This window comes from Fusarium graminearum, chromosome 1 (assembly GCF_000240135.3).
Source record: "Fusarium graminearum PH-1 chromosome 1, whole genome shotgun sequence".
Taxonomy (NCBI): domain Eukaryota; kingdom Fungi; phylum Ascomycota; class Sordariomycetes; order Hypocreales; family Nectriaceae; genus Fusarium; species Fusarium graminearum.
Window position 1 is genome coordinate 7670562 of NC_026474.1, and position 20499 is coordinate 7691060.

Sequence of the window (20499 nt, forward strand, 5' to 3'; positions counted from 1 at the left end):
CAGTCTACTCGAGAGCACATCTTTACGACACCATCATGTCTCCCTTGCGGGCTGTGCCTTCGGGATTTTGGTCCAATCAGACACTAACAAGCAAAGCGCCGCTGACACTCAGTGATAACCTTCTGGAAGGAAAGAAGCCTCCTCGTAAAGCTTGTGCCTTGATATGGCATACGCTCCAACCTGCCAACGCCCGTCAACCATGCAAGCTGGATGACCTATACCTTGGCGACGTGGGATTCATTTTCTAGCGTCGCATACTTGCTCACACGATGGAGTAACTGGTAAAGCAAAGACCAACAGATGGCCCATCCACAGACCGTTGGGTATAGCTTCATCCTTGCATAGAGTAGCAACTCAGACGAAGCAAACTTGGAATAAGACCCAGATTATTTATCGTTGCTACCCCAAATTGGCTTGGCGTATCCATCTTCACACGGTTCCAGCCACTTGACACGTTGGGTTCTAGACCAACCTAATCTCGTAGCTTAGTTTTACCCAGATCTTGTCCCCGGCATTGTCCACTACTGCTACCACTACTGTCCCATTACCGTTGCCACTCCCTTACAGCTCTCTCCGTCTCAGGTAATGCACCCCGCATTGCGGGGAGAGACGGAGCCTTGGGTAATGGGGGAGATCGTCTGTACCATTAGCCCTATCCCCAGATTTTACCCCATATCCATCATGCCTCCCCATATCTATATAACACTCCTCCCGTACCCCCTTTCAAGATTCTTTCTCCAAGGCAGTCGATCGCTTTGACTACCCTCCTATCTCTTCTTCATCTCATCTCATCTTCTCAATCTTGTAGCTATTCTAGCTCTTCGCCATCATGGCCCAGAACAACCGTGATGAAAAGGCCGACATCAACAGAGATGCCGAGCCTCAGATCTTCCAAGATGAGCACCCAGAGAAGCCTGTCCCCACGTATGAAAAGACAGATTACTCTGGTGCCCATGAGAAGACAGACCCCAAGGAAATCGCACTGGTCAAGAAGCTTGACCGATGGATGATGCCTATGCTTTGGAGCATGTACTGGCTCAACTATCTTGATCGAAATGCCATTGCTTTGGCTCGATTGAATGATCTTGAAGAAGATCTCAACCTCAAAGGAACTGGTAAGTTACTAGTTTGAAGATGCCATCAATTTGTACTAACGCCGCTTCAGAGTACCAAACCTGTGTTTCCATCCTGTTTGTTGGTTACATCTTGGGGCAAATTCCCTCCAACATGTTCCTGACCCGAACTCGCCCCAGTCGCTACATGGTACGTTCCTCTGACTGGTTCCGTCGAAACTCACACTAACATCTTCAAGGGTGTCATGATGATGCTCTGGGCTGTAGTCAGCGCTCTCACCGCCGTCGCCAAAGACTACAAGGGTCTCCTCCTCACCCGCTTCTTCCTCGGTCTCACCGAAGCTCCTTACTACCCCGGTGCCGTCTACCTCCTCTCCATCTTCTACACACGAAAGGAAGTCGCCACACGAATCGCCATTCTCTACACCGGAAACATTCTCGCAACTGCCTTTGCCGGTCTCATCGCCGCTGGTATCTTCCACGGTCTTGATGATGTCGCTGGTATTGCTGGCTGGAAGTGGCTCTTCATCCTTCAGGGTGCTGTCACTTTTGTCATCGCTGTTGTCGGATACTTCATCCTTCCCGATTTCCCTCTTACTACCAGATGGTTGACTGAGGAGGAGCGACAACTGGCCTACAACCGTATGGAACTCGATACTGTCGGCAACAAGGGTGAGACTAGCACCATGGAGGGTTTGAAGCAGGCTGCCAAGGACCCTCTTGTCTGGATCTTCTGTGCCATGGCTCATCTCCATTTGGCTGCCAACGGTTTCAAGAACTTCTTCCCTACCGTCGTCGAGACTCTTGGCTTTGACCGAACTATCACTCTCGTCCTTACTTGCCCTCCTTACCTCATCGCTGGCGCAAGCACTATCCTCGTCTCCTGGATGTCCGGTCGCTACAACGAGCGAACCTGGCACATCACCGCTTCCAAGGCCGTCGCCGTTGTCGGTTTCGCTGCCGCTGCTGCCACCATGAACACAGCAGGCCGCTACGTCTGCATGGTAATCTTCACCATCGGTACTTACGCCGTCAACAGTCTTATCCTTGGTTGGTGCGGTTCTGTCTGTGGTCAGACAAAGGAGAAGAAGGCCGTTGCTATCAGCATGGTTACCATGATCATGAACGTCAGCTTCATTTGGACTCCTTACCTGTGGCCCAAGAGCGATGCACCTCGCTATGCTATTGCTATGGGAAGCAGCGCTGGTTTCAGTATTGGTACTGCTGCTCTTGCATGGTTGGCCAAGTTCATTCTCATGCGACGAAACCGCAAGCTTCGAGCCCAGGAGAACGAGACCATGGTCTACTACGTCTACTAAGATGGGAAAGATCTTTGAGGTGGATGGTTCATGGAAGTGGAATGAGTTGGGATTGAGGTTTTATGAGTAGAGATTCTGGATTCATAGACAGTAGATACGTCAATACTTTGTCTTTCAGGAATATGAGACTGCTTGATTCACATGCTGTTGCTTGACCAAGTTGATGTCTGTGTCATGACGGTCAGTACTGGCTGATCTACTGCTTGCATTATCGAGCCTCCTTCCAGTGCATTTGTTTCAACACTCTCTTACCCAGCATTTATAGTAGCCCAGCTCACAGTAACTGTGATATAGGTTGAAATTGAATGATCGTGCCATGTGGTTTAATCCCCTCGAGTTTAGTCGTCGCTATAAGTAAAAGCTGATGAGTCACGATTCTCTGTTTGGTCATCACATGTGAGCTTTAATGCAGGCTTGTATCACTATGACTGAAATAGCAACCTATTCTGGTCTAGCTCAATGATCCCTGTACGTGTCTCATCATGAGAGTCACTGACTGAGATAGCAGCCTATCTTGGACTAGCCTCCCTCACCCACTAACATTAACAATTCTTTGACAATGGAATCTCGAATATAAATTCAGATGAAAATCCTGCAAGTTCTTATTTGTTTTTCTACTCAACTCATAACTTCTTTTTACTTCCTGATCAGTAACAATTCTTCCAAGAGCCAAAGACATCAGCACCATGGAATTTGCCATGACCCTTGATGAGCGCCTGTCTCTTCGACAAGAGCTGCTGGATGCCGATGACAAGTTCATACTAGATCTCCCTAAAGTAGAACTCCACGTCCATATCGAAGGCACCCTGACTCCTGAGCTACGCTGGGAGCTTGCCAAGAGAAACGGTCAAACCCTCAAGCTTGAGCGCACCGGAACTGTGTACCGCAGTCTCGAGCAGCTCAGAGAGTCATATACGATTATCCAACCACGACCAGGACATCGCATTGATAACACTGAGGAAAGCTTTACTTTCTTCGAGGCTTACTATGGAGGCTTTAAAGTTCTTATCACAGAGCAGGACTTTTATGATCTCGCGATGAATTACTTCGAGCGTGCTGCTGCGGTGAATGTTAGGTACTGTGAACCTTTCTTCGATCCACAGGGGCACACAAGACGGGGTGTTGCGTTTCACACCATTATGAATGGGTTTCGCAGAGCTCAAGAGGAAGCCGAGGCGCGCTTGAATGTGAGTAACATGAATTGACTGTCGACAATACGTGCTAACATCATCTCAGCTCAAATCGAAATGGATCATGTGCTTTCTCCGTGATGAGTCAGTCGAATCAGCCACCGAAACATACGAATCTGTTCTTCCGTACAAGAATATGGTTGTGGGCATTGGTCTTGACTCTGATGAAAACGACAGACCTCCTCTCATGTTTGCAGACGTCTACAACAGAGCTCGAAAAGATGGATTCCGCATTACAGCACACTGCGATGTGGGACAGAAAGACACCCATCAGAACATCCGTCAAGTCGCATCTGACCTTGGTTCCACTGGCGCAGACCGTATTGACCACGGTCTCAACGCAGCGCAAGACCCAGAGCTCATTCGTGTCATCAAAGAACGAGGTATCGGTATGACGATTACGCCCTGGGGATATCTTCGTCATGAACCTGTCGAAGAGATTTTCCCGAGGATCCGAACGTTGTTTGATGCTGGGATTCCGCTCTCTATTGGGAGCGATGACCCGGCGTATATGGAGGATTGCTGGATCTTGCATGATCTACTCTTGGTCAAGAAGATGTGCGACTTTAGCGATGGGGACATGGTGATGTTGACGAGGCATTCTGTCGATATGTGTTGGGTGGATGAGACGGCAAAGGATGAGATCAGGCAAGAGCTTGATGAAGTACTGGCCAAGCACTTGAAGTGATGATGGAGTTAATGGTTCCGGGACTGAGGGACTCTTGGGTTCTTCCTTCTCTTCATCGTATTAGCTACACTAGCATAACTGTACGACCAGGGATACTGATAGTAGAAGGATCAAACTCTTGACTTCGTGCCCAAACAATCTCCAATGTTTCAAGAGCATTGCTATGATGTCGACATCCAATAGTCTTAAGTGCAATCTCAAGGCGACTTCTGATCTGGTCCTTTTCCGTCGGAGCATCATCACTTAATATGACAGCGGCTTGGAAGATGGGCCACAGCAACGCATAACTCCATGATGATGCCGGAGAAATATTCTCTGCCAGATCCAGTACTTGATCCGACAGGGGTTCCTCCACATCGCGGTGAGTCATGTGAGGAAATAGTCGACGGAGGTAAGCTAATATACCTAGCCTCCATATCTCAACCATGTGTTTTCGTGGACCTGACATGGCAGGACACTTCCAATCGAACAGTCTCCTCTCCAAGTCTTCGATCTGCAACTTCACTTGCTCCAAGTCAAGATGGGGAGTTTTGAACAGAAAGGTAGCCTCGATGATGATCTCAAACAAATCAATTGGGCACGGAAACACATCGTAACACCATTGCCTTTGACCGTTACTTGTGAAGCGACCGATTATTGCCTTGACTTCTGCAATTGTCAGATTTGGTGGGCTCTGAGAGGTAGTGGAGCTCATAACATCAAGCCTGGAGTTGAGAGTTAATAAAAGCTTTTGTCCTGTTCCACATCGTGACTTACCATGTAAGACGCTGCTCAAAATAATGTTTGTTGGCTGATCCAGCATAGCCAGGGTTTCGTATCACAGCAACAGCAGCTTTCAAGTGAGTTTGAAACTCGACGCAATCCCCCGAACACATCTGTCTCTCGTTAGCCAACCCCTCGCCAACATCTCAGACGTTCATACGTCAAGCTGTGCAAGCATCAATATGCTTGCCAAAATGGTGTGATCTGTTGCAGTGTTCGGCTTCTGGAGCATCTCTCGTAATAGGTGCGTTGCATGAAGGCGCAACCGTAAACTCTTCTGCTCCAGTAGTTCGTCTGAAGTCTTGGCTGCGATGTGGCACGATGCAGATCCAGCGAGAGCAAAGCGGATTGGAGGCACGCTGTCTATCAAAGGAAGAACATAGTGAAACATGGGGTTTTCGCTCGGTCCATTTCCAAGGAAGAAAATAGTACTGAGGTCCGCGATATCTGTACAGCTGGTATTAGTAGACAAGACCAGTCAGAGGTATTCGAAAAAGTACAATATTGAATGAATTTATCAACCTCATCAGAGGGGACAGGGTTGACAGTGGATGATTTTGAGGGCGTCGTGGATGTATCTCGCTTTAGTCGTCTTTGTCTTGCTCTTGAGTGAGTCCCTGCGATGATGACCGAACTATCAGCAACGGGGATAGACCTTCCAGCCAGTTTACCACGCGCAGCTACGCCTGGCCATTTCGTGACATAGCCTTCACAGGCCACACCTCGTTTCTCGCAGCTGAGGCATTTTGGTAGCGTCCTGTCACATTTTCGACCGCGTCTGCGACAGCCAATACATGCTGTAGCGTGATACGATGCAGCTTCCATCGTGGTATGGAGTTAAGATGTAGGTTGCGTCCTGGCTGAATTATCGAGAGGAGAACTAACGCTAAGCCCATGCAAGTAAGCGGTGATCAGATGCTTATTATGAGACGCTAACCTGTACTGTTTGGTGGAAAATGGTCTCAATCTTACCACCCGTGGCTGACCAAGGAAATGATAATGCGATTATTCAGTACAGCCTGATTGCTTTCTTCTCCGTATCTATACGGGAGGCGCTCGGGATCGTATTTACCCTCTCTGCACGATTTGTTAAATCCAGAAATAAGGTTGTTTAAGTCCGCTAGCCTAAGCGCCACCAGGTATCGGCTCAGAGCTTGATATTGTTTGTTCAGCCGAGTACAAATACGACGACATCCCAAGGTCTTGAGAGATAAAACATCCCAAAATCCTAGCTTACTACCTACACTTGCACGAGTACTCTTCCTAATTTGACAAGCTGAAATGGCTTCCCCTGTTGTCCTCATCTTCGGTGCTGGCTCCAACGTCGGAACCAGCGTAGCCAAAGCCTTTCTTGCAAAAGGACACAAAGTTGCTCTCGCCTCGCGATCCCAGAACCCCGATACTTCGACAGAAACCGAGCTGCACATTCCCACCGACTGCAGCGATACCAGCTCTGTGGTGGATGCCTTTGCCAAAACTAAGAGTGCATTCGGGTTTCCTACCGTCGTTGTTTACAATAGTCAGTAATTGGTCCCAACATGCGATGCAGCATCGTTAACTTAGAATAGCGTACGCGGGTCAATGGAACGACGCAGATGACATCTTCCAGGTCCCGTTGGATCATTTCCAGAGCAGTACTATTGTCAACATTGTCAGCGTCTACGCAGCAGCCCAAGAAGCTGTAAAAGGCTGGGCCGACCTCCCTGCTTCGAGCAAGCCCACTTTCATCTTAACCGGCAACTGCGCAAACGTCACTCCTCTTCCAGTCATTATGACATTGAGTGTCGGCAAGACGGCTTCGGCGCATTTGATTGAGATAGCTTCCAGCAGCTACAGGAACAAGGGATATAGGTAAGCCTTTGAACTGAGTCACGACCAGACTAGTGCTAATTCTAACGACAGATTTTACTACGCTGATGAGAGGCTGGAAGATGGTGCACCTATGTGGAATGGCGTATCAGCAGAAGGACACGCTCAGTTTTATCTTGAGCTGGCTGAGGATGAACCACGAGAATGGTATCAGACGTTTGTCTCGGGTCTTGGATATAGAAAGCTACCTGCACCCAAGATCGAAAGGCCGGCATAAGTTGGATAACTGCTTGATATGCATCACGACGAGTTGGAGATGAAGTATGTTACTTGTCCAGAGTATGTATTAAGCAGAATTTATATATACAGGAAAATACAATTGGTAACTTCCTCAATCTTCACAAACGGGTACTTCAAGCACCTTGATTAGCCCCTCTCGATTCCTTTTATAGACCGGCCACTACCCTGAGCGTCCAGTCTACAAATCTATAGCGAAGCGCTTAGCAAGAGCTGACGGAAGAGTACTTGCAAGCCTTGCTGGGACCAGAGCCAATCTTCTTGGGCTCGTTGCCGGGGGTGGTACCCTGGTACTCAACGCAGATCTCCTTGACGGAAGAAGCGCAAGTACCGGTGATGGTGGAGATATCACCCTTGTTGGAGTTGATGCCAGTGAGGACCTTTCCGTTGTAGGCCTTGACGTTCTTGACGACAACGTTACGGGTGCCCATCTTCTTGCAGTTACCGCAAGATCGGTAAAGCTTGCCGAAGTCGACAACGGTGAAGCCATCGATGGTGACCGTGCCGAGACCGTTGTGCTGGATGACCTTGTCAGCAGCACCGGTGGCACCACCGCCCTTGATGAGAGCGTTACCGTCACCCTTGAGGGAGAGAGCATCCTCGCAGACCTTCTTCCACCAGACGTTCTCGATGGTGCAAGAGCCCTCGCAGTGAACACCCTCGATCTGGTCGGCGCCGATGATAGCGTTCTTGAGGGTGGCACCGTTCTTGAGGATGAAGACGGCGTCGCTGTCGCCACCTTCAGCCTGACCAGTGCACTTGACACCACGGCCGTAGGTCTTCATGCCACCGTCGAAGGTGCCGGAGATGTACTCGACCTTCTTGTAGGTGACGGAGCCCTTGGAGGCGGGGATGGGGAAAGAGGCGCGCTTCTCGAGGGCGCCCATGGTGTTGGGGGTGACATTGCCCTGGGGAGTGGCGATGGCGGTGGAGGCGAAGAGGCCGGCGAAGACGATGGAGAACTTCATTTTGATGGTGTTGGTTGTTGTAGAAAGAAGTGTTGAGGGTTGTTTGTTTGTTGTGAAAAGAGAGTATAAACCACCAGGGTTAAAAGATTGTAAGTAGTTGGATGATTGAAAGATGAGTTGGAACTGAGGAGGAAAGAGACTGGAGAACAGAGATACCTTTGACTTTATATAAGAAAGATTCGATGTAGCCTTGGACCATTGAGTCTCCTCTCTTGCGATGGATTACATCCCACCTAGACCCTAGTAAGGTGGTGTTTCAGATCACGTACAAGGGTGTTGTCAACGTGGGTTGAGCTACGATTGGCGGAATAATCTTCAACATAGCCGAATCTAGAGTGAGTTCGTAGTAACTCCGTCTGCCTTTTACGATTATACGGAACTTGAAACGATTGTCCCTTTTTGATCATCAGGGTTAACATAGGATGAAAATGTAACCATGTATTTATTCCGGTATGATCGACAAAACAATATCTGGAGAAATACTGTGAAGTCTTGCTATTCACTTGCAAGATTTGGAGGATTGTGTAATTTCTCAAAAGTACAATACAGTATTCAGCTACGATAACCTGCTGATTGATTATGAATCTAGACTTCAAGTCGGAAGGACAGGGCTGGAGAAGCTATGTCTAGCCCCAGTCGCTTGCGGAAATGAGGTGGAATCATTAAGTGGATATTCCCCTCTTGCCATGTTTTTGTCGGTTTCCCCCCCTGATCAAAGTGTGCTTTTTGTTCTCGTCATTTACTGTTAAAAAGAAGCTTGATTGACAGTGACAGACTTTTGTGGCTCTTTGAAGCTTGGTACGCTTGGCTTTGGAATGCCGATTGATGGTTGATTACAGGTGCCATACAGTAGCGTGTCATGTCGTGTCGTGTGCACTGACTTTACTTAGGGGCACGTCAACTGAAACAGAGACAAGCACAGTTGACAGTTTGTCTACTAGTCATGAGAACTTTGTACAACCAATGACACGAGATAGTATTCTAGGGTAAGATCAGAGATCTTTCAAAGAAGAGATAGTCCAAATATTAAAATATGTGCACTAATAATCGGAGCCAAGTCGACGGATGCTCGGCGTCTTGGTTCATCCCGACTTTACATCCCTGCCCTGTATCCAGGTAATCGGACACCGTAAAACAAGCAATCAGAAAGTGTTTCCTTGTCTCCTGTCCCACTCTATAATCTGGTCATTTTATGCGTTCTGGTCTGTCACTGATCAAAGTCTGGGGTCAGTGACAGTCAAACCCGGCAATTCGACTCGATTGTGGACCAGAATTATCCCCTGTCATTAAAAAAATACGATCGAGTCAGGTGAATGCTGAAACAGGGACACTTTTGGAGCATGTCAGCAACGGAATTAGCCGTCGAGGATGACATTGTATACGCGGATACTCGTCTTTGTACGCGGTCCGAGTAGGCCTCCTTTTACTATTGTCGCACGATCACTTTCTCAGAGATAAGCTCCAATGTTGGTGAAATAATCAGCTACCTGAGATATCAGGATTAGAATTAAGACGTCGGTTTGTACTGAAAGACTATAATCTTGGCTCATTTATTCTTATACCCTAGAGCTTGTCTGCTGTCCACCATCGTGACAACCTGTTCTTCAACGTAGTGCTGCTAAAATACTTAAATAAGCCCGTCCTTTCGCCGAAATTCGATGTAACATTGTCGCGTGTTTTTTTAGTGCATCGATCATCATAAGCAGCTAGGCAATCGTTATCATATCACAACCGATCAACTAACAAACTCAATCGACGATCAAAAAAAAGAGTTTTTCGGTAACTTATAACCCAATTCCAATTCTTGATCAACTCTCGCGGTAAGCCTTGGGCAAGATACCTTCAAGCTCTGCCTTGATTTGCAGCGCCAAAACACGCGAATACCACCTGTGCTGCTGCGTGAATCCACCTATGATCCAATAGTTCTCAAGACGTGGATGACGTTTCCACATGCCCCGAATTTCACCCTCCGAGTCCACACCCCATGTTGCATCAACACGAGCCGCAATCTCCTGAGGGCCCAGTGTGTTTTCATCATGAACTCCCTCATCACCTCCGAGAATCTCGACTGCCATGTTACGAACATCATGGTCAGCGTACCCCGTGCACCATATCACAGCGTCTGCATCAGCTGCGCTTCCGTCTGAAAATCTTAAGCCTGTCCCTGTAAAAGCAACGGGCTCAACTCCTGCTTTAACATCAGCCCTACCCTGTGCCAGCAGCTCAGTACCACCAATGTCAACATAATGCCCACCCGCTCTCTCAATCAAGTTAGAGTACAGCGCTTGGTTAGGTTCGGCGCTATCAAGAACAGGAAAACCTGCTTTTTGAAGCGCAGCGTAGCGGTCTGGTTCTTGCAATGCGAGCATTCGAAATGAGTTGCGGGCTAATTGACCACTTATCTCCGTCGGTAGTGTGAGGAACATCCTGTCAGCGGCTGCAACACCAAAATCGTAGGCGCCTAGACTCATTTTGTTCTTTATGTAGCCCAACGGAACAATGTAGGTTGGAGATCGAACGACCATTGTTACTTGGAGTCCGGCGGCATGGCAATCTTCCAAGACATCAAAGGCTGTATTTGCTGAGCCTACGATAAGAACGGACTGTCACATGTCAGAAGAGTTGCGTGCAAACAACAAGTCGCGGCTCACCTTGACACCCTGGTTTACCAAGCGTTGACCATTCCTATAATCAGAAGAATGGATGGCTATGCCTTTGTAGTCATGTGCGTTCGCTAATATGGGAACATGTGGCTTTTGCGATCCAATGCCAGTGGCCTGAACCACATGCTTTGCAATTACAGTAATAATCTTGGTAGGTGTTTCGACCTTGATCTTCCATTGATTGGTCAACTTGTTGTAAGTAGTTGACTGTATCTTGGCAGAAGTGATGACGTTGAGATCAAAACAGGACACAAATTGTCGCAAGTGATCAGCCAATTCGTCTTTACTGAGGAGATGATCTCCTTGGAACTCATCTTGATAATCTTTGCAAGCCATTGTTAGTTATTTTACTTTCTGTTTGCGAAGACACGCCGCAATACGTACTCATATAAGGCATTTCGGCGAATGAAGTCGGAACATGAAACTTCATACAGTCATATCGCAAGGCCCAGTTGTCCCCAATGTTGGCATTCCGCTCTACCATGACACTTTCGACACCGAAACATTTGAGGCGGGCCGAGAGAGCTGCGGCACTAGAGTCGCGTGAGTGATTCAATTTCCACAAACTTCCATTGGGAACTTACCTGTTTCCACCGCCGATGATAAATACATCAGTCTCAACCTTTTCCATGCCAGCAAGGCTAAGGCCAGGGTTTTGGAGCAGCGATGTATCTTCTGGGTGGATATCCAGGTTTTCCAAATTTGTACTGAGAATCCAAATCTTCCATTCAATTTCCTCATCACTGTTTTCGGTGGGAAGAAGAAGGACTCTTGCGCTGCAAGCAGCTGCGGGTGACTCAGTTCTGAAAGAAAGCGATACATCGATAAATTGCTGAACGAAAATAAAAAGATAAAGTCAGTTCGATCATTACAAACCTAAAGAAACCCTTTCAAGGCCACTTACAAGAGCTGGTGTCGCAGGGACAAAGACAGCCCCCTCCAACTTCCATACTGGGTTGCATTGTCTAGCCTCTTTCGTTGCGAGAAGATTCTTAGCAATGACTTCCGGACCGCGGAAAGTGCGCAGATGGTATGTCAAAGCCAATGAGTCCTTCCAGTAACTTTGTGCGGGGAAGAAGCATGCCTGAAGAGCAGCAGCGTCATTGTTGGTCAAGACAGTGTTGAATGCATCCACAACAACAGAGGTTTGCTCCAGTTCGTTATGTGTTTTGAAAGAGATCAGGCTGACTGTCTTTGGGGAGACGACTGGGATGGGATGTTCATCAAACAGTGTGCGAAGGTCTCCCGCATCGCCCCCGACATCATCTGCCTTGCAGTCTTCGAAAGATTAGCTTTGTAAAGTTTGAAAACTGCGCTGGATCTTCACTCACCGATTGTCATGGTTGATATTTTTAGCTTGACTGTTCCATATAGTTGGAAAGGTAATGATTCCTTCGACGTATTTATACCAAGAGGATTGAGTTGCAAAATCCCATTTCGGGACTCGGATGCCACGAGGGGTAGTGGGACCATCTGCGGTGTAACATTCTACGTTCTGTCCGGCAAGATTGTAACATACCCCTCAGTTTGGCCAAATGGGAGGATACATCTCTCGCTTTTGTATCACATTACTTGTCCTCGATATGTCACTTCATTTCTGTACCAAGAGAAACAATAGACTCAGCATGCAGATGAAAGGTAACCGTTGGCTAAGCTTCTAAGTCGATTACAGATATCGACCGTACAGATGTTATCGTCGTTCCATATTCACAATATCTAGCCCCATGCGAAACAGCTAATCACTACTTATCACGGGCCCAGGCCGTACTTAAACTAGATTAAATTTTTTTTTTATAACTGTAAGCCGGAGCCCTAGTCTTCTCGATATTTTCAAAATTCTCAGCAAATGATCCATCTGTATCAAAAACTCAAAATGTATTTAAGCTAGATAACGGAATGACTTCAAGAGACAGACTCCATGAAAGTCAGGTTAATGTGACTCGTGTGGTTTCAGAACTGACGCTCAGCACAACATGATGGAGAAACTTCAACTTCTGGTCAGACATCATTGCTGTGATCCATTGCACTGGCAAAACCCAAGCAGCCGGGACAGTACAGGTAGAAGTCCCATCTTCTTCTTACGAATTACAATAAATCTACAGTTCGGGATATGATAAAAGGGCTGATAATGACAGTATGTAAGCTTTTTAACATACCAGGACATTGCACCTATTGACCAGACGGATAGATCACAATAAACATAGGGGGCAATAAGATGATAGTCTCGATACGCGTTTTTAAGCATTCATTGATGCAAGCAGTCGAACCTATTGACTGCTCCTTTTGCGTCGTTGCTCTCAACTGATTAACCTGTCTTAGCGCTGATGCGACATTGACAGCGGATTTAAGTCCAGGAACATCCAAGTATAGCACGCTATTGACTGACTATTGACACGCTAACAACGGTTTTATACAAAAAAGTTAGATTGCAACGCCCAGATTGGTTCCAGTGCGAGATCAGCTCCTATGCGTCATGTAGTATCGGCCAACATCTTGTGTTAGGGCTGAGGACAGCGTTGGATCTAATTCCAACATGCCTCTTAAAGCCCGGCCCCCCGAAAGTCTCTGTTCTAATTGTTATCTTTCTAACTAACGTCACTCTCTATAGCGTGGTCAAAACCATGGTTGCTTCTTCTTCTTCTTTCTGGGGCTTGGTAGCCTATGCTTCGTTTGCTTATGCTGGTCTTTGTAAACCGTCGGGTAAGTCTTGTCACTTGTTGTTGACCGATTTCTTCTTCAACTAGCCTGCTTACTGTTTATAAACAGGTGATGTCTGTTCTGAGATCAGAAGCCTCCTTGGCGATGAAGCAGTTCCTCTCTGCTCATCTTACCTCCAGGCAACTCCCGCAACTGTCACAGTCACAAGCACCACTACCCGAACAAGCTTCCAAACCATTGCTGCTCCGCCCGAGACCATCTCAACTTCGGTGGAAGAGTAAGTCTGAAACAACTTTGACTATAAGCTCCTATTGGTGACTGACATGCGTGATAGGACCACCACTGTTTCCCTGACCACGACCAGGACTGTGTATCCCCCAAACCCCGTTGTAACTGATACCACGATTATCAGCGTGTCTACCGTCTATCTCTACCGACCCAAACAAAATCGCAGGGCTATTCCCGAAACGGTGCTTGCTAGTCTCGAGAGCAAGTACTCCAAGGCTGCAGTGACTGCAGGCTGCAACTGCGTATACGATCCTACCACGGAAACTGTCACCCAGACAACTGATGTTACAACCGAGGTGACTTCCCAAGCTACCATCGGCCCCCTTACCACGGTAGTAGTAACGGAGATCAAATACATCCCTATCACAAAGGCTACTGAAGTAGTGGTAAGAACGCGCACGATCACTCTCAGCTCTATCTAACACTATATCAGGTTACGGTAGGACCATTTATCACCCATCACGTGGGTTTTACATCCGTAACGACAATGAATCCGACATATTTCAGTGCAGCATCATGCAATGTAAAGGGGGGGACAGACCTCGAACCCTATCGTTTGTCTTTTGATATCGATAAGAAGCCTTGTATCGAAAACTGCAAGTCTGACCCTTTTTGTTTCATGACTGGCTGGTACCCGGGCAACTGTCATTACTATATGAAGGCTTTCGCAGAGGGTGCAACGGCGAACCCAAGATCAAACAAAGTCATGAACGACAAGGACTGCCCATCGTAAACGGAGCAGGGCTTGAAATGAACCTGGTGTAGGATACTTTCGTTCTTTTGTAGATATAACTCGGATCGCAATTTATTGTAATTTCTATCGAAAGGGCGATGACTTTTACTCCTTGAGCAGACAAATGTTAGCGACACAGGAGGAATGTAAGCACTGTGGGTCATTACCGAGACGTTGCATAGATCGAGGCCGCTTCAGCTTTAAACGTCCCAGTCAATTTCAGACAGGTGCTGACGCTTTGAGGAACACATGGGGCTTCGGCATGACTCTTGTTGTCCAAGCGGTGCAATTGGAGGGAGCCAGTAGATGGAAACGAAAAATATTGTGTAGCTAAATTTGTCTCGGAGACTTCTTGGATAGGGGTGATGGAATTATTCAAACATTCTAGCCGCTGAAACACCATAGAAGGTGATCAACTATTTCTTTCCAACTACGGGTTACCGGCCCTACAGGGCAACAAATCCTTGTGGTATTCACCACTTGGCTAAGCTTACTTGCGGATAGCGGCACCGTCGCTTGACGAGTCGAAGCTAAGCCCCCCTGCAGGAGGCCGAGAAGGATCAAAATAGCGAGGTTTTATACGGACCTACGGCGTGATAATTGGGCCGTAGTAAGCTCACTTCTTGGCAGGGGCTTTCTGATTTAAGAAGATTGTTAGACCACCACACGAAACAAAAGGAGAGTCAAGTTTCTACAAACTCACATTCGTTACTACCAACTTACGGTTACCCAAACCTATACAGTCGTTTACAGCAACCCTTACATTCGTTACCAAAATAAAATACTTCAAAATGTCTCGATCCATCGCCCTCGCTGCCCTTCTCTACGCTCTCCCCATCACGGCCAAGACAGACATTGACGGCTGCACTTCTTTCACCAGCACCGTCACCGTCCGACCCGAGCCAGGATACGGAAACACATACGAGAAGGTCATCTGGTACGTCTCGGACAGTCTCGAGATTTGCGAAGGTGTCGACTGCGGAGGAGGCCGTGCTCCTCCTAGGAGCGTCCCCGGATGCCCTCTGTACAAGGGCACCGAGACGGTGACACCCAGGTTCTTGGAAAGCGACCCCGTGGGCTCCCCAACCCCTCCTGTGGTCATTTCCAGCTCGGGTTCCGTTCTGCTTTCGGGTGTTTGGTACTCTGATAGTGGTGAGACCCTGACTGGCGATTACACTGGTAGTGCTTTGCCTGAGGAGACTGCTAGTGAGAATTGGTCTCTCAGCTTTGGCACAGATTCTGATGAGACACTCACTGGAGATTACACTGGCATTGGTTTACCGACTACTACCTCCGACAAGATGACTGCAATCACCTCGGCTCCTGCTGTCTCGACTCACAAGTCTAATGGAACTGCCGCTACCACCGGCGCTGCTGGAACCGACTCTGACGGCGCTGCTAAGCCTACTGCCGTTGATGTTGACAACGCCGGTGCTGGAATCATGGTCAAGGCCGCTGGTGTTCTTGCTGCTGTTGCCGGTGCCGTCGTCTTGGCTCTGTAGATGTGCTTCGGGTTATAGTACCCAGTCTATGGGGCCGGAACGGAGGAGCCAGGATCATCACCAGGTCTCTCGGCAGCGATCATGTGGGGCAATAGCGAGCCGATGGTGTGGAATCAGTTTCGCGGGAGTGACTGAAGACTAGATTAATGACAGAAGCCGTTGATCATAGATTAATTATTAATGCCATGCTCACCTACATACCGATGGCACTGACGTATCTCGCATTTCCATATCTTGAGTGAGGCTACACAGTCATGCTTATCCTATCATCTGACAGAAGGAACAAGTGTTGTAAACATAATATTAGTGCATAAACATGAGAGCTTGCCTAAACATTATGGTATATTTATTCATCCTTGTCCTAAACATTACAGGTCTGCATGGACTCGCTAAATTCAAGCATGATAAAACAACAATCAATTGACCACGGCAGCTTAGCACATCCTCATAAAACATGGAAGAAAAAAAGAAAAAAAAACCCATTAAAAAAAACGATAAAGACCGTCATAAAAATATTAAACAAGTGGGCCCTACTGGTCTCTCTTGTCATCCTCCTCCTTCTCAGCCTTTTCGGCTTCCTGTAGCGGATGAATATGTCGGTAATCTGTGGTAGATGCAAAGTTCACAGGGATATATGTATACCTTCTCCTTGTTCTCCCACTCCTTCAGATATAAAGTGATCAGTATACGATAAAAAATACATTGCCTCGATTGACTTGCGACAATCTTCTCGTAGGCATTCTGTGCTAGGTTAGTTATCAATAGCGGATACATTATTTGAGAACTTACACGGAAGAGCTGTTTCTGCTCCTCCATCTTTTGATGATGGATCTTGTAATGAATCAGCCGGTGATTACTAATCAAGATAACATGGAAAAAGTAATCACGGCAGCCTGTTGGCACCAGTACTAAACTAAGTCAGTGATGTGAACTCAAGAAAAGCTGGATAGATGGTAAGTTTCACTTACAGCCTTCTTCTCCGTTGCTTCCTACCAAAGGCTAGCCTGGATATTAAAGGAGAAACCGCGTTACTCACGGCCTTTGATCCCGGCTACAGTAAACAAGATTAGCGAGTTTTTCTGATATGACAAAAGGGTGGTCTTGCGCAAGGGAATGCCCGCGAGGGCTGATTGTTGTTGATATACTATTCATGTCCACTATTAGATTGTGTCTTGACAGCAGGAGGCTAATTTGACATACGAGATGTGAACGGTGCTACTTGTAGGTTAGTAACTAATTGTAACAATGACTGGCTTCTAACTTACCGAACGACGCTGGCCGCCGCGACCTCTACCGCTCCGAAGGGCACCACGGTTGTTGTTGTACTACCACATGTATTAGCTTTTGTACAAGTTGCCAGTAGCAGTTGACTTACGCCGGCCATTTTGATTGATTTGGTGATCTATAGATATGTTAGCCTCGTAAACAAGTGTTAATCTTCAGGGGATTCTTACGGTGAAAAAGGTTGTCGGTCTATATACCACAAACATGGTTAGAAACTTCTCAATAAAATAGCAGAGATATCATCACGTACTTGGGGAAATGTGGGCTTTTTCTGCAGAGGAGAAGCATCAACATCAGTGACCTGTCGCTGAACATGTCGTAAGAATTCGAGACTTACTGTCTGGTGATCGCGCTCTGCATAAAACAGTTAGCATCACATTAAACATGGTAAGGAGGTGATCCGTCCTCAGGGGAGGGTATACTCACGGCTTGATGTTGGCTGCAGAAGGGAAAAAGAAATCTGGTCAAAGATTCTTGGATCAACTTTCAGCGATCTTGACCGTCAAGTGCGGCAGATGCGATGCTTCCACGATGACGCATTTGAAGAAAGCTGGCAGGTAGTCGGTGGCACATCAGAGTACTAGTACCTTCCTCTCATCTTCTAGGTATCCCGCACTTTTTCTCTTAGAGCAAGAATGGGAGGGTTCAGTGCCCATCCTCGTACAAAGTAACTCATAGACTAAAACGCCGAAGGGACGAAATTATTAAGTCAGTTTAGGTTATTTAAGAGTAGATTATTAGATAATTTATTTATCTACCAGCCAATACAAATGTCGAACTTGCCGTACTTTGGGCATATTCACTATGCTTAGCCTCAGTAGGCGAACTTGGCTCCACGGCGTGCGCTGGCGAGCTGTCCACCGTCGTCTCAATTGTTCTCACGATGCCACTCATATTATCCCGTCCATTTCGCGCTGACTCGAGCGAGCTTTCCAATTCGCCCAGATCACCACCTTCTATGAGTGTTGTGTTTCTACCACGCATCGCCCCGTGCATACCTGTCAACGGTCCATCGGGCTTAGCTTTAGCAGTGGATGTCATCTGTCTCTGATTCATGTTTGTCATGTTGGAACTGTGGTAGTACCCCTCGTCTGAGCCACGGGTACCCGAAGAGCGGACAATCTTTGTGATGAGTTCGGCCATTTTCATCTCGATTTGGAGTTTCAAGAGGTAAGCGACGGGATGGAATGATAGGTACCTGCAATTGTTAGCGATATCTCATCACAACACAAACTCAATACCTACACCAAGCTACTTGGCAAGGACATGAGTCCTACCAAAACGATCTGTCAGAGAATGTCAGCATATTGGGATCACCGGTTCCTGTGCTCCTTACATCTAATGATAGAGACAACACAATGAGTCCCAGATTCATCCGATACAGTGGGATATACTTGGTCAATCCATTTTCGACAAGACGTGACCGGACCAAGTAAATGAAGTAGCCGTTCAAAACACCATCAACGACAGCAAAAATAACCTTTTCGCATCGATCCCAGATGGAATTTAACCGAATCCATCGGTCATTAATTTGAAGACGTGCTGGCATCCAGATAACAAAGACGCTGATATTAACCAGCAATATTATCACAAACACGATCCATTTCAGGCGGGTAGCGCGAGTCTTGGAGACCATCAATAGACCGATCCGGTTGATGATGATTTGAAGTAGAAACTGGACCTGTAGTGCCCAGAATAATGCTGAAATATTAGAATGTTACCGCGAAACGGGAATGAGAAACGAACCAACCGAGAAATAAAAACCAAAGCTTGTGTGATGTCAGCATGAAACCGATTCCATAAGAGGACTCCAAAACTGACCTGGGTGCGATGTACTGTCGTTGGAACCCCCAAGCGAGACATCCAAGGACCATACTACTCAGCCAAACCACCCAAATCATTCCCACATAGGCCGTGACGCGATGAAGTCTCTTCCATGCGCGCCAACTTTGCTGTGTGCCTTTCGCCAACGTGAAGACCGCGGCGCAGAGAGAAAAGCCCCAGAAGATGCTGGCCGTGTTCATATCAACTTCATTTGGGACTTCCCGGACATATCGATCCGGTATCAAGTAGCCGTATTGGCCCATAATTTGAGTGCGAGAAACATCGATCAAGGTGTGCAAAGCTTGTGGTAGCTGGAAGGAGGAACGCATTTGTTAAGTATTGTTTACTTGTCTTGGCAGTCAACGCCTGACGGACGCTAACAGTTCGAAATGTAACTCTTTTGGGATTGTTTGATACAATTGGGAATAGCAGCTGATAAAGATATGCCGAATCGGCAAAGTCCAGGCACATAGAGAGTGTCAATAGGCTTTACCACCGCGAGCAAACTGACACAAATGTCTAAGAATGTCTTTACTTTTGTTGTTAGTTCAGTACGTACTCACACTAACCGATTCAGACAAGTCAAAACGACAAAAACGGAAGACGGCGTCAAAGTGCTAAGCTAATCGAGGGTTAGTGAGAAGGGATCTACAACAGGATTGTGATGATCGGTATGTGAAACTTTATTCCTTGGGCAACGCAAGCTACCACCTATCAAATGACGAGTCATTGATTGAGGAGCTGGTATTTTTGGAATGGGGCTCATTGTAACCCTCATTAGCTTCGATTAATTCTAGTTACAAGTTTAAACAGTTGTGGCTGTTTGATTCCAACTGCACATGTGTTATTACATTACAGTCACCGCGTATTGAATCAGTGACAGAGGAACAAAGGCGTGTTCATTCTATTCCTAGTCCAGTGTCTTATTTATTCCAACTACGTAGCATACAGATGGCCTTCTCCCTGTGGCTTAGTTGCACCAACGACGGCAGTCCTCATTGATTCTCTGAATGCACTGCTGTGTGCAGGCAATAGCAGGGATACCGCTACCGCAAATGCCGAGAAAGTTGCAGAATATTTGCTGACTTGTGACACAGTCGAAGTAGCCGTGGTCGCAGTTGCCGCGCTTCTCTAGAGCGGTAGAGATAGTACCAACGTGAGCATCAACATCAACATGCACATCGGCAGCCTCAGAATCAGCAGGCAGGGCGGCAGCGTTGACGGCAACGGCGAAGAGCGCAGTCATCTAGAGATATCACTAAGTCAGTCCAGGGCTTCTTGATGCACGGCTTTAGGGAGGAGAGCCTACAACGGTGGTAGCGCGCATTTTGGCGGTTGTTTGAGATGATGTAAGGGTTTGGGGAGTAGGGTTTGTGTGATGAGTATGATGAGTGAGAAGAGTCAAAGGGAAGACAAGTAGGTCAGGAGATGCTATATTTAT

General features: G+C 47.2%; 9 protein-coding genes across 9 annotated transcripts; 5 read left to right on the forward strand and 4 right to left on the reverse strand.

Annotated features, from left to right (window-relative positions):
• Positions 1 to 829: 829 nt before the first annotated feature.
• On the forward strand, positions 830 to 2474 carry FGSG_02382 (uncharacterized protein; the record flags this gene model as incomplete). Its single annotated transcript, XM_011319991.1, has 3 exons — positions 830 to 1115; positions 1166 to 1263; positions 1313 to 2474. The coding sequence occupies 3 exons, from the start codon at positions 830 to 832 to the stop codon at positions 2390 to 2392; spliced, it is 1464 nt and encodes a 487-aa protein (XP_011318293.1). The 3' UTR covers positions 2393 to 2474.
• Positions 2475 to 3078: 604 nt separating this feature from the next.
• On the forward strand, positions 3079 to 4270 carry FGSG_02383 (uncharacterized protein; the record flags this gene model as incomplete). Its single annotated transcript, XM_011319992.1, has 3 exons — positions 3079 to 3467; positions 3549 to 3579; positions 3629 to 4270. 3 exons carry the CDS (start codon positions 3079 to 3081, stop codon positions 4268 to 4270), a joined length of 1062 nt encoding a protein of 353 aa, XP_011318294.1.
• Positions 4271 to 4334: 64 nt separating this feature from the next.
• Positions 4335 to 5857, reverse strand: FGSG_02384 (uncharacterized protein; the record flags this gene model as incomplete). The annotated part of the gene is made up of 4 exons (XM_011319993.1): positions 4335 to 4974; positions 5027 to 5145; positions 5193 to 5479; positions 5533 to 5857. 4 exons carry the CDS (start codon positions 5855 to 5857, stop codon positions 4335 to 4337), a joined length of 1371 nt encoding a protein of 456 aa, XP_011318295.1.
• A 456-nt stretch (positions 5858 to 6313) lies between these two features.
• Positions 6314 to 7118, forward strand: FGSG_02385 (uncharacterized protein; the record flags this gene model as incomplete). Its single annotated transcript, XM_011319994.1, has 3 exons — positions 6314 to 6551; positions 6601 to 6883; positions 6935 to 7118. 3 exons carry the CDS (start codon positions 6314 to 6316, stop codon positions 7116 to 7118), a joined length of 705 nt encoding a protein of 234 aa, XP_011318296.1.
• A 223-nt stretch (positions 7119 to 7341) lies between these two features.
• Positions 7342 to 8106, reverse strand: FGSG_02386 (uncharacterized protein; the record flags this gene model as incomplete). The annotated part of the gene is made up of 1 exon (XM_011319995.1): positions 7342 to 8106. One exon carries the CDS (start codon positions 8104 to 8106, stop codon positions 7342 to 7344), a length of 765 nt encoding a protein of 254 aa, XP_011318297.1.
• Positions 8107 to 9914: 1808 nt separating this feature from the next.
• FGSG_02387 (uncharacterized protein) lies at positions 9915 to 12110 on the reverse strand (the record flags this gene model as incomplete). Its single annotated transcript, XM_011319996.1, has 6 exons — positions 9915 to 10709; positions 10776 to 11092; positions 11154 to 11302; positions 11354 to 11601; positions 11674 to 12047; positions 12101 to 12110. The coding sequence occupies 6 exons, from the start codon at positions 12108 to 12110 to the stop codon at positions 9915 to 9917; spliced, it is 1893 nt and encodes a 630-aa protein (XP_011318298.1).
• Positions 12111 to 13390: 1280 nt separating this feature from the next.
• FGSG_12122 (uncharacterized protein) lies at positions 13391 to 14197 on the forward strand (the record flags this gene model as incomplete). The annotated part of the gene is made up of 4 exons (XM_011319997.1): positions 13391 to 13469; positions 13536 to 13704; positions 13762 to 14101; positions 14159 to 14197. 4 exons carry the CDS (start codon positions 13391 to 13393, stop codon positions 14195 to 14197), a joined length of 627 nt encoding a protein of 208 aa, XP_011318299.1.
• A 1042-nt stretch (positions 14198 to 15239) lies between these two features.
• FGSG_12123 (uncharacterized protein) lies at positions 15240 to 15950 on the forward strand (the record flags this gene model as incomplete). Its single annotated transcript, XM_011319998.1, has 1 exon — positions 15240 to 15950. One exon carries the CDS (start codon positions 15240 to 15242, stop codon positions 15948 to 15950), a length of 711 nt encoding a protein of 236 aa, XP_011318300.1.
• Positions 15951 to 17984: 2034 nt separating this feature from the next.
• On the reverse strand, positions 17985 to 18870 carry FGSG_02389 (uncharacterized protein; the record flags this gene model as incomplete). The annotated part of the gene is made up of 3 exons (XM_011319999.1): positions 17985 to 18432; positions 18480 to 18520; positions 18571 to 18870. 3 exons carry the CDS (start codon positions 18868 to 18870, stop codon positions 17985 to 17987), a joined length of 789 nt encoding a protein of 262 aa, XP_011318301.1.
• Between the last annotated feature and the right edge of the window lie 1629 nt (positions 18871 to 20499).